This window comes from Vipera berus (assembly GCF_964194415.1).
Source record: "Vipera berus genome assembly, chromosome: 9".
In the NCBI taxonomy this organism is placed as follows: Eukaryota; Metazoa; Chordata; class Lepidosauria; order Squamata; family Viperidae; genus Vipera; species Vipera berus.
Window position 1 is genome coordinate 21,621,364 of NC_138212.1, and position 12,492 is coordinate 21,633,855.

At 42.9% G+C, this 12,492-nt stretch overlaps 1 protein-coding gene across 1 annotated transcript in view; it reads right to left on the minus strand.

Moving 5' to 3' along the window:
- Positions 1–409: 409 nt before the first annotated feature.
- LCK (LCK proto-oncogene, Src family tyrosine kinase) overlaps positions 410–12,492 on the minus strand; it is a gene marked incomplete at its 5' end in the record, with an annotated part of 30,066 nt that continues 17,983 nt past the window's right edge. The window contains 5 exons of the mRNA XM_081334424.1: positions 410–1,188; positions 1,517–1,648; positions 2,710–2,863; positions 3,785–3,861; positions 11,915–12,094. Of these exons, the coding sequence (XP_081190550.1) occupies positions 986–1,188; positions 1,517–1,648; positions 2,710–2,863; positions 3,785–3,861; positions 11,915–12,094 (746 nt within the window). The 3' untranslated portion in view covers positions 410–985. The remainder of the gene's footprint in view (positions 1,189–1,516; positions 1,649–2,709; positions 2,864–3,784; positions 3,862–11,914; positions 12,095–12,492) is intronic.

Genomic DNA, 12,492 nt, shown 5'->3' on the forward strand with positions numbered 1-12,492 from the left:
AAATTACCTTCCTTCCTCCTCCACCTTCCTTTCTCTTTGTCAGATCCAAGGTGTGGTCAGAAAAAGTCAAAATGGCAGCCACAATAGTGCAAGCTAAGCTCTCTTTTTTTTCATGGGTGTCACCGCAAAAATAAAGGCAGAGTTTCCACCGCAATTGTGACCACCGTCTTGACTTTTTTGACCACATCCCAGAATCACTTTGTATTGTCTTTGTTCAGCTTCCAAGACTGGTTGCAACCCCAGAAAAGCCAATGCCCTCGAGGACCGTTGCCTTAAGAAACAGCCTTCCAATGGTTCTTTATTTGTACAGCTAGTCCTCAACTTACAACTGGTCTCTTAGCGACCACTCGAAGTTACAACAGACCCCCCCCCCAAAAAAAGCTACTTATGACTTAGATTTGAAGTTCTGATGTTGCCCCTCCCTCAAAGACACATGACCTCCATTTACAATGGTTTTGCTGAAAAACCAGCGTTTTACTTAAAATTTCTGGAAAAAAATGTCCCGTAGCAAAAATAGATTTGCTTAATGACCAGTTTTTGCTTTAAGGCCGCTGCAAAATGGGCCATAAAAACAGGTCTGGTCATTTGCTTTACGACTGTCACAATCGCAATTGCCAGGTTCAGCATGATCATAAGCCGAGGACTACCTACAGTATACCAGGGGCATGTGCCATCTACAGAACAGCTGAAGCAAAAAGTAATAATAATAGTAAAAGGCTAGCTTCGGCCTGCTGAGCATGTGTGAGAACTCTCCATCTCAGTTCTTCTGGGCACCTTTGAATGTTGGTTTTCTTTTCCTTTCGAAAAAAGGGGGGTTTGCCGGAGATAAGGAACTCAGGAAGTCATTGGAGTCCCCAATAAGCCCTTCTTCTCCATCCTACCCCCCTACCCCCGCCATGTTGGATGCAGGGCAAAGTCTTCAAAAGAGCATCTTTTCTGTTGGTTGTGAGAATAGTGTACCATGGATCCTGGCTTGAGGCCATCTTCACACCTGCTGCTCATATTGTCCTTCCGTGGCAGTGAAAAAGTCCTCCAGGACCCCTTTGAGGAACTCAAAAGTGGGGCGTTGCTCTGGGTTATCCTTCCAACATTGCAGCATCAGTTTGTACAGCTCTTCTGGGCAGTTGTCCGGTTGCGGCATCCGGTACCCTCGTTCCAGGTTTTGGATGACTTCTGGATTGCTCATTCCTGCAGCCAGAAGAGAAGCAGCAAATAAGAATGGGGATTGGGGTCCAGGTGAGGCAGTTCCCGCCACAAAGGTTGCAACATAAAGCACCCCCCAAAAGATGTGGCGATGCTTCTCCCAGACTCTTTACCTTGCAGCAGAGTTTCTCAGCTCAGCAATTAAGATGTGTGGACTTCTTGCAGAATTCACTAGCAACTGTGACTGGCTAAGGAATTCTGGGAGTTGAAGTCCACAAATCTTAAAGCTGCCAAGTTTGAGAAACCCTGCCTTAGACAAAGGCAAACTTATTTTGTATGGATCACAAATGGAAATAGATTGCTACTTACTGACCTGGGTAAGGGATCCGGCCATAAGTGATGATCTCAGTCAGTAGAATCCCAAATGACCAGACATCTGATTTGATGGTGAATGTTCCATAATTGATGGCCTCGGGGGCTGTCCATTTAATTGGAAACTTTGCTCCTGAAGGAAGAAATCTTAAGAGGGTAAGAATGATATCTTGGTGCAGAGTAGACCCACCTGTTTCCTCTGGATTCCAGTTCCCAGAACTCCCTTAGCTCTGTGGGTTGTGAATTCAGAAACTGAGTTTCAGCCTATCAGGAGAGTTGGAAGGCTGAAAAAGAAAGACTAATTTTTCCCAAGAGGAAAACTAGTAACTTTCATTGCATCGGCCACAAGAAGGAGCTGCACACTCTGGAATGCCAGCATTTTACGCCACATGTCCTTGATGTACACATCATCAGAAATGTTCATCATCTGTAAAAATCAGACTTTTGTTGATGACCAGCACATTACAGAGATTTTTTTCTGGAGAAAGGATTCTGACCCTTTAACCTAGCTTGGGTGCGCATCACACACCTGCATTCTAAGGATCAATTGTGGTCCAGTATTTTTCACCCTTGGCCATTTTAAGCTGTGTGGACTTCAATTCCAGAATTCTGGGAGTTGAGGTCCACACACTTTAAAGTGGCCAGAGCTGAGAAACACTTGGAATCAGTGTGCGTGGTACCTATGCATAAGGTCATCTGTCCTAACTCCTTCCCTCCCACCCTCACCTCAATTCCATCTTCAGAATAATTCATGGACCCTGATCTGCCCATTCAGAATAATGAAGTCATAGCAAGAGTGTTTCTAAGGGAGTTTAAAAAAAAAAGATTGAGAAAGTGAGGACTGAGGGGGTTACATTGTTTTATTGTTGGGCTATTATTAATTTAATTCTTTTTAATTCTATTTTTATCTTAATTTATATTGTCTTTTAAATATTGCCCTGTAAACCGCCCTGAGTCCTTCAGGAATAGGGCGGCATAGAAAACTAAATAAATAAAATAAATAAAGTTTGAATGCACAATCAAAGCCCCCCCCCTCCTTTTGACATGCATTGCACCCCACACGAAAAAATGGATTGAGTGTTTGAAGCTGCCATTTTGAATTTTTCGACACCCTCCGTGCAGCCCTCCCCCCCTCCCCAAAGAAGGAAGAAGCTTTGCTTGCTTGGCAAGGCCGAGGGGGCAGAAGAGACCCACCCTCTTGAGCAGTGTATTCGTCGTCCGTCATAAGGCGGGCCAGCCCAAAATCTGCAATCTTGCAGCAGAGGCTTTCAGACACCAGGATATTGGCAGCCCGCAGGTCACGATGGATATAGTTTTTCTTCTCCAGGAAGGCCATTCCTTCTGCTATCTTTGTGGGCAAAGAGGAGACACACATCACATACTTTTGTGCTGCATTTCCACCCTAGCTTTCCTCCCGAGCACTCAGGTCAAGTGTAACTCGCTTCCTTTCCCATGAATCCTCACAACCATCCTGCTGTAAGACAGGCTGAAAAAAACAGCATTTATTTATATACACATACATACATACATACATACATACATACATACATACATCCCTCTGAATCCTCCTCCTCTTTCTTTTGCTCCGAGGTAGGCAGCCAAACGTGAGGCATTCATGAGCAAGGCCTGTTTTTGTTTTAACCTGCAGCCTTTGTGACTCTCAGGACACATTTGTTCCAGACAATAGGTTTGGCTGGTTTCTTCAATTAACAAACTGAATTGGATAATGGCCTAGCCTGAAGATCACTAGGTGGACATGCTCGCAGCAAACGCTCCCTGGAAAAGTCAAGGCTTTTGGCCAGCCCAGAAATGAAAATGAATAATGCACACACCATACCGTAGAACATAGAATCATAAGGCTGGATGGTCTTCAGGGGTCTTCCAGTCCAATCCCCTGCTCAAGGCAGGGGCTTCATACCATCCCAGTAAAATAGCTTTCCAATCTCTTGTTAGAAGAGTGATAGTTCTGGAGGCCAGCTGTTCCACTGATCAATTGTTCTCACTATCAAAAAGTTTCTCCTTACTTTTCTACCTTAGATCTCTTTTTAAGGATCTTGTGGGATTGTTGTTCTAAAGAGATTCTAGCTACAGCCAACTAAATTCCCTGGTTCAGCAGAAGCTGTTTCTACCATTTCTTTTCATGCCTAAAAATGGGTTTTCTACCCATTAACACCCCCACCCCCAATAAAAGGCATTTTCACTGTTTGCTCCTCTTCAGCCATTCTGTCTGCTTATATCTTCTCACCCCCTTGTATTATTTTGTTCATACCTGTGCTGACATGTCTAGCAGTTTATAAATTGTTAATTTAGTGCCTTCTGCAGCTTTGAGAAAATCTACCAGGTTGCCTAGAAAGAAGAAGGGGAAATCATCAGTCAAAATATGCTCAGTGCCCCTTCAGTTATAAGTACACAAATACAAAATTAGTAATGCTTACAAGAGCTATAAGCTCTATTTTCTGTTATCTCTTTTTCTAATCATTAAAATCAACTTTGTTTCTCACAAAAAGTCTCTTAAGGGTTTTCTTGTCAGCCATAAATGTAGATTTTTTTTTCTCTAATCAAGGAAGTCAATTTAGCCATCTTTGCAAGCTTCATCATCCTCACCAATCATTCCTCCATTGTGAGTTGTGCCAAATCTTTCCCCTTTTGTACATATAATAATTTCACTGCAGTTGTCATATACTGTATGAAAACAAAGTTCAATAACTTTTTTCTAGCTATTTATCCATCAATCCCCAAAGAAGTCTCCAATTTCAATTGTATATTTATTTATTTATTATTTATTTATTATTTAAATTTATATACCGCCATATTCCCATAGGACTCAGGGCAGTTTACAGGGAAAATTAAAACACATAGTATACAAAATTAAAATCAATTAAAACTGTTAATTAAATTACAGTCCCTGAAGTTAAACTAAAACCCAATTAAGTTAAATTAAATTAAAACCCCTCAGTCTGGGCCAAACAGCTCGAAGAACCAGGTTTTCAAGTCCCGGCGAAATGAGCAAAGGTCGGGGGCAGTCCTTAGTTCCGTGGGAAGTTGGTTCCATAGGGCCGGCGCGCCCACAGAGAATGCCCTTCCCCTGGGAATAACCCGCCGGCATTCCTTAACCGGCGGTACCCTGAGGAGGGGTATATTGATTTTTAAAATCCTCAGAATTGGTGTATACAGTTTTATCTAAAATATTCTAACTTTTTTACATCTTCACCAAAGCTTATAAAATATTCCCTTGTGTTATTCACATTTACCACATAAATGTGACGAGCAAGCCTGACTTTAAGACTTGTTGACTTCAACTCCCAGAATTGCCCAGCCAGCAAGTCCATGCATCTTAAAGTTGCCAAGTCCTTCCTTCCTTCCTTCCTTCCTTCCTTCCTTCCTTCCTTCCTTCCTTCCTTCCTTTCTTCCAGATTCTTTTAAAGATGCTGTTCTATGTTGAAGAAACTCTCCTTAGATTCCTTGCTCTCTTAAAATTGCTGCTACTTAGACAATTCTAACTTCAAAGGCCCCGAAGGAAAAGTTCACTTTATGCTTTCTTTGAATCTAGATGTGCTTCCAACATTTACCTACAGTATGGTACCCCTATTGCATTCCCCCAGAAAACGTCTGCATATCCTTATGGGGGATAGATGGGAATGTTGAAGATCAAACCGGTAACCCTCATTCCAGCACCTGGCAGAGCCAAAAGCCTGGCTTCAAGTCCTGTGCTATCTCTGGGACTATCTTTGACACTGATGTTGCCCTCTCCGATTCACAGAATGCACTCGCCTATTCAGTAGTTGACCTTAGCAACAAATCTGTGCTCCCACCATTCCTCAGGAGTGCCTCTAAGAATGGCGACTGCTGGGAACTCAGATCGACATTTGGATGCCCTTAAACCCCTAAGCGTTCTCTCAACGAATATTGCAGGTTGGAAGGCTAAATTCCAAGATTCTGATTTTATAAATTACATTGCTGAATTTGATATACTTCAAAGAGACATGGCTTGAAAATAGTTTGCATATAGATGGGTATAAATCCCTTTCATTCCCAGCAGTACCCGGAACAGGACATGGTAGATTGTGTGGTGGTTTAAGTATACAAATATGAACTAAGCTACACTCAAACATTACACAGTTAGATCCCATGGAGAGCTATGCGATGTCTTACAACTGAGTCTTAGCAAGACCGGCTGAAGAATTCTGGAAGTTGAAGTCCACAAAGTTGCCAAGATTGGACATCCCTGTTCTAGAGAATTTCTCTGGTAACATAGCGAAGTGACTCTTCCCACCCATGGAATAATTGTAATCATCCATTTGATGTATCCTTCAACAATTTGGTTCTCGATCAGGGGTGTCTGCAGGGTGTGGTTTAAAAAGTTGATGGAGCTTCAGTTGTGTTGTGACAGCCATCTTGATTATTATTTTTTTACACCATACCCTGTGGACACTCTTGTTCCTGACAACAGTGCCCAGAATTCCCAGACAGCATGGACAAGGATTCATAGTCCAGCAAATCTGGAGAACAAAAGTTGGAGAAGACTGCCTGAGATGTCTTGCTGGTACTTTCCAGAATAATAAAAAGGAAGGTTCTTTCTCTGGAGAAACCATGATTCTAAAATGGCTCCAAAGGGGGAAAAAAATCTTCTGGTCATCATTCCCAGCAGAGGGGGGGAGATCTAATCCAGCATTGGGGTAGGAGGACATCTCTTTATTTTGCTACTTTGTGCATTACCCATTAACTTTAAAAAAAACTGTTTTTGCATTATGTCCTACGTCAAATTACCTCTACAAGGTATTCTCCAGATGTAATCGCCACAGTTCCCATAATGCTGAGCCAATACATCTGCTGGATATCCACTGGGGGAAGTTGGCTCAGAAGGTTAATTTTTTTTTAAAAAAAGTTGCCCTTGAAGCATTATTTCCCTACAAAATGGCAGGCAAAATCTTAAGGAAGGTCAGGGGTCTTCAAACTTGGCCCTTTTATGATTTGTGGCCCAAATCCCCCTCAGGGATAATTAAACTATAGCTGAAGCAGCAGTAGGATGTAAAATGCAAGATGGCCAATAGAGGGCCAAGTGAGCCAAAAAGTTCTGCATCCCTCTGCTGCTATCTGATGGTGATGTAGAAATTCGCATCTCAGATTTAGAAGCACTGTTTTAGGGGTAAAAACACTTTTCTTCCATGTCCTTTTATGTCTTCCTCTATCTATTCTGCCAACCTAGGAAGAGACCAAAATATCCTCCTTAATTTGGGTAAGCAAATGTTTGCACGTATGCGTGTGTGTGCCCGTGCGTGTGTGTTTCCCCTAATCTAGCCTTCTCAGTTCTGATTCAAAGCCAAGTTCTTCTGCTGGGGCAGCAAAATCTCACAGGAAAAAAAATGTGACCATGTTCCAGATGCCTTAAACCAGAGTGAAAATCTCTGGTTTTCTTTTCAAACTCCAGAAAGAAAGTGGAGTAGCAGAAAAGCTAGACCGTCCCTTGGACAGACAAGAGCCAGAAAATTTTGCCATCCACCCCCACCCAGTTGCCAGTTCTTGAGCTGAGCGGAGTAAAATCATGCTCACTGATGTGTTTGAAACCCTGGCAGCCCAAAGCCAAGAGATGGAAATCAGCTAGTATATCAGCTAGTATATCTGGGTGTCAGCTGTAATAAATCAGCAAGAATTCCGCATTCCCCAAGGCTGAACACTGTAGGGTCAAACAGCAGGCAGAGTAAAGTTTTTCATCATGGCTGATTTGGTGCACATGGCTCCCCGAGACGTGGAATATCCAGCCCTCCCATGCTAGTCCCAGTGCTTGGCTATGTCTATGGGCATCCGAGATGGCCAGTTTTAAGATATGGGCATTTTATTCTGTCACTGTAAAAGCTGATTTACTCATAGCATATGCTGCAACAGTTACTACAATCTTTCCCCTTCAAGGATCATTTGTTGGCACGTGCAGATATGATTTTAAAAGTCAAGCTCTGCAACTGCACAGCGAAAACCTTGTCCCTTTTTCATATTTGTACAACTCACATAAAGGATTGGAGCTTCTATCATAAAACTGTGGCTGCCATCTTGACTTTCTTGACGCCCACCCCCACCTTCGGCAGACTTTTTTCCACACACTTTTTTTTACAAGAGATTTATTTGTTGGACACTAGTGTCTGCCACATGCTTTAAAACGACAACATTATCACTTTTGCATGCTAGGGTCCAGATACTCCATGCTTAGCAACCAAAATTGGAACCAGCAACTTGTTAAGCAAAATGGTCAGTAAGTGAAACTGTGACTGTGCTTATGATCTGATTTCAACTGTCCTTTGCTTTACTGGATCATGAAGGTGGTAAATGGTTGTAAAATAACTTTTCCATCACCATCATAACTGTAAAAAGTCACTAAATAAGGACTAGCCACACGGGGCAAGGATCCTAGATCCCCCTGGCAAATCAAATCTGGGAGCTTTTTGTGAAATGATGGGGTGGGGTGGGGTGGATGAAATGGACTAGATGGGATAAAACAGGCAGGTGGTGAAACTGAACCACAGAAAGTCCAAGAGCCAAGCAGACAGGGGCTGTTTCTCCCATGGGGAAGAAAATTCTTTGAGGAAAGAAAAAACTGCCGCAGAGCAATGAAAGTTTGGCCCAATGCACTTTCAGGAACAGAAAGTTAAACTGAAATATACCAACCCAGCAACGATCAGAGCACACACCCACAGGTCTATGGGTGGCCAAAGAATCTGTTTGCACATCTGCCCTCCTGCAGCTTGGGTGTGTGTATTTTAGACTTAATGGGGAAGATAGTATACTGTATATAGCTTGTGCTGCCCCCTTCATCATCTGCCTCATGCCCAGCGGATTTTGGAAAAGATTTGCCACTTCAGTACTGCCTGTGCAGAAAGGTCCACCATGTGGATTCTGTCTACTGTTCTGTATATCAGTCTCTGGGTTGGTGTCAAACATGCAGAACATCTGAGCCTTTGGCTTTGGAATGGAAGAGGGAATGGGCTACTCTTGGTGCTCTATAAAGTTCAAATACAAGAGCCCACCACTAGCTTAATCCATAGAGAGAAGAGCCCAGAGTTGGATGAAGGCCAATTGGTATCCTAAGCCAGTGTTTCCCAACCTTAGGAACTTGAAGATGCGTGGACTTCAACTCCCAGAATTCCCCAGCCAGCATAGCTGGCTGGGGAATTCTGGGAGTTGAAGTCCACGCATCTTCAAGTTCCTAAGGTTGGGAAACGCTGCCCTAAGCAACGATGCCATTTGGCTGTTCCATGGTTTAGTTGACAAGACATTAAGACTCCTTGGAGGCTGAATGCTAACTGTGGCCAGGAGAGAGTTAATGGCAGGATAGCTGGAGGGTACTCCATGGTGCCTCCCTTCCCTTAAGCATGCTGTTTTTCTGCCTGATGGCTAATCAGGGCTGGAGGGAGCCTAGGTTTGCTGCAGCCTCCTGAAGATGGAGAGAATAGCTAGCAGGAAACCCCTCCCAGATCCCCCAGCTATTTTTGTATCCTGGAAGGCTTTGCTCCTTTTTGTAGCTAGCTAAATTGCAAGCGCCTTTCATTTCCTTCCTTTTCTCCCTGGCCTTGTGCCAAATCCTGCAAGATCTCTTCCAAGCCCAACTATCTAGAGCAAAGGGAATTCTGCAAAATAACTCAGCTGGCTCTGAAAGAACAGGGGGAATAATAGACTACAGGCAGTCCTCGACTTGCAACAGTTCATTTAGTAACCATTCCAAGTTACAACGGCAATGAAAAAAGTGACTTATGGCTGTTTTTCACACTTATGACCCTTGTAGCATCCCCATGATCACACGGTCAAAATTAGGCCACTTGGAAACTGACTCATATTTAGGATTGTTGCAGTGCCCCAAGGTCACGTGTTTACTTTTTGCGACCTTCTGACAGGCAAAGTCAATGAGGAAGCCAGAGTCACTTAACAACCATATTTACCAACTTAACAATTGCAGTGATTCACTTAACAAGAAAGGTTGTAAAATGGAGCAAAATTCACTTAACAGCTGTCTCAATTAACAGCACAAATTTTGGGCTCGATTACGGTCATAAGTTAAGGACTAGCTGTATACCCCCAGCAAGAGGCAGAGAAAAAGTGCTGGAAGATCAAAGGTGGTGTTCTCTGTTTGCCATTGGTAATTATCATCATTCCTGGCTTGGTTGCGTTGCTCTCCATCCTGTCTCAGATGTCTCAGCAAGGCAAAGGCAGCCCAAAGACATTCAGTTTTGGCTTTGTATGTGTGAACATTTCCTTGGTGGTTTACTCAGCAACCCATAGTTTAAAAAAACATTGGTTCAACATCATGTGTGAATGAAGTTATCAGTTCATTCACGGGGCCTGGTTTTGATTACCATGGTTGGTGTCTATGTAGGTATAATAATAAAGGTGGGAAATGATGATGATGATGATGATGAGAGAGAGAGAGAGAGAGAGAGAGAGAGAGAGAGAGAGAGAGAGAGAGAGATATGGACAGACAGACATATAGATAAGCAGCTACCCAACTCCATTCAATGCAGATTTCCAGGTAGTTGTACTTTGCTCTGGGGCGACCTGCTTGGTATTACAGGAAGTCCTTGACTTATGACTGTTGCGACATCCCGGTGGTCACATAATCAAAATTCAGACAACTGGCACTGGCATGTATTTAAGACAGTTGCAGTGTCCCCGACCATGTGATCACCTTTTGCAATCTTTTGATAAGCAAAGTCAGTGCCAGATTCATTTAACAACCACACAATTCATTCTTCGAGCTCTCTGGCCCAGGCTGAGAATTTTAATTTTAATTGGGTTTTTTTTAACTTTTTTCAGGGAGACTGTTGTAATTATTTTTAATTGTTTTTAACTTTTGTATTTCTTGTTTTAAATTACCCTGTAAACCGCCCTGAGTCCTTCGGGAAAGGGCGGTATATAAATCCAATTAAATTAAATTAAATTAAAAATTAAAAACTGCAGTGATTCGCTTAACAACTGTGGCAAGAAAGGTTGCAAAACCGGGCAAAAATCACTTTACAATTATCTTGCTTAGCAATGGAAATTTTGGGCTCAATTGTAGACATCAATCAAGGACTATCTATATTAGTCGGTGACCTCATAAAAAGGCTCCTCTGTGTTCTATTGTGTTTCTCTGGGAGAGGACTGACGTTTGGCAATGATCCCTTGAAATGTTCACCAGTTTTATTTAGGGTCATGTCAAGCTCCGTTCCTGAGAAGTTTATGGAAATATCCATGTCTTTTTCTTGGAAATATTATATAAATAGTTTCCCATTGTCTTATCTTCTGCAGCTACGTTTCAACTTCCCATCCAGCTTACAAGTCCTGGGATTTCCTAGCTGTCCCCCAACCAGGTTCTAATTGGGGCCAATCCTGATCAGTTTTCCAAGATCAGCCAAGATTGCCTATCCGCTACCACCAAAGTGGTAGAGCCCCAATTTGGACAATCCTTGGAAGGGAGAAAGGAGTTTCCTGAAACTGAGGGTAAAAATGAAATATTATTTGTTGCACTTTATTTCTAATCTATATATAATAAAATTTTATGTACGTACTATATATTATAGTAATATAGTCAGCTCAATGACTGGTGACAAACTCAGCCATGATGGAAAGCCCCTTAGAGCAGCATTTGTCAGCTTCAGCAACTTTAAGGTATCTGGACTTCAATTGAAGCCCACAACAGCTTAAAGTTGCCCAGGTTGACAAACACTGCGCTAGATGATTAGTCCAGAAGTGAGTAACCATCACATCCCCAGACAGGCTATTCTGAAATCTGCAGTTATCTCCTACTTTCCATCCAAAGACTCTGATAATATTTTTTTGGTTTTTAGGATCATAGAGTGAAAGAACCATAGAGCAGGAAGACCCCCCAAGGATTATTTGGTCCAATCCTCTGCAGTGTGTAGGAAAACTATTTAAGCCATCCAGTGGAGATGGATCTCCAGCTTCTTCTTAAAAGCCTCCAGAGATGGAGAACCCAGAGACTCTAGGTAGGCTGCTCCATTGTTGTGGAGCTCTTACCATTAGGAAGACCTTCCATATGCTGAAATGGATATAAATTGCTGCAGTTTGCACTAATAATTTCCTTTTATATATGCTTTATGTATCTTATTGATCACGCTAGCCTTCGCTCCCTCACACCCAGCCACCTTGATGAAGAACAGAGCTCAGAAAGTAACACTTTTTATGACCTTTGAATGGATTGCTCAACATATCAAAAGGACTCCAAGGAGGGGAGGGGAGGGAGGGGGAGAGGAGAGGAGAGGAGAAGAGACTTTCCCTGGAAAAAAATATGAAATGTGGAACACATTGAGAAAATAAAGCCTAATAGAATCAGAATAAACCTGCAAAATTTCCCTCATCCAAGTCAGAACCAAACTTCATCCAGGTGAAATGGGAGGAAACATTCTCAGAAGCGCACCTTTTTCCATATACTCTGTAATGATGAACATGGGCCTCTGAGTCACCACTGCGTAGAGCCTCACCAGCCGTGCATGGCGCAGTTTCTTCATCAGGTTGGCTTCAGCCAGGAAGGCTTCAGGCGACATGCTGCCTTGTTTCAAACTCTTGATGGCCACTTTTGTGTGTCCATTATAGTAGCCTGTGGAGGGAGAGAGGGAAGATATGGGTCCAGGGCTAAGCCTGATTTCCCCATCACTGGACATAATGCTACAGTTGAAGGCGAAGCTCTTCTGGTCATCAAAGCAGCCTCTCCACCCTTTTGATCTAGCAGCAGGCCTGTTTGTGCGGAAAGGGGGTCAGGAAAGCTTCAGGCGACATGCTGCCTTGTTTCAAACTCTTGATGGCCAATTTTGTGTGAGCAGGACCACGCAACTGAAGCCCTGCATTTTTCTTCATGTATTACACAGTGTATGTAAAAACAGAGTAGGACTTCAGTTGCGTGATTGTGACTGCCATCTTGACCTTTTCAGCACACAAACCACATGGATGCCTCTATTCAGATGACACAACAAGTCCTGAGCCCTTCGTGCCTCTTTG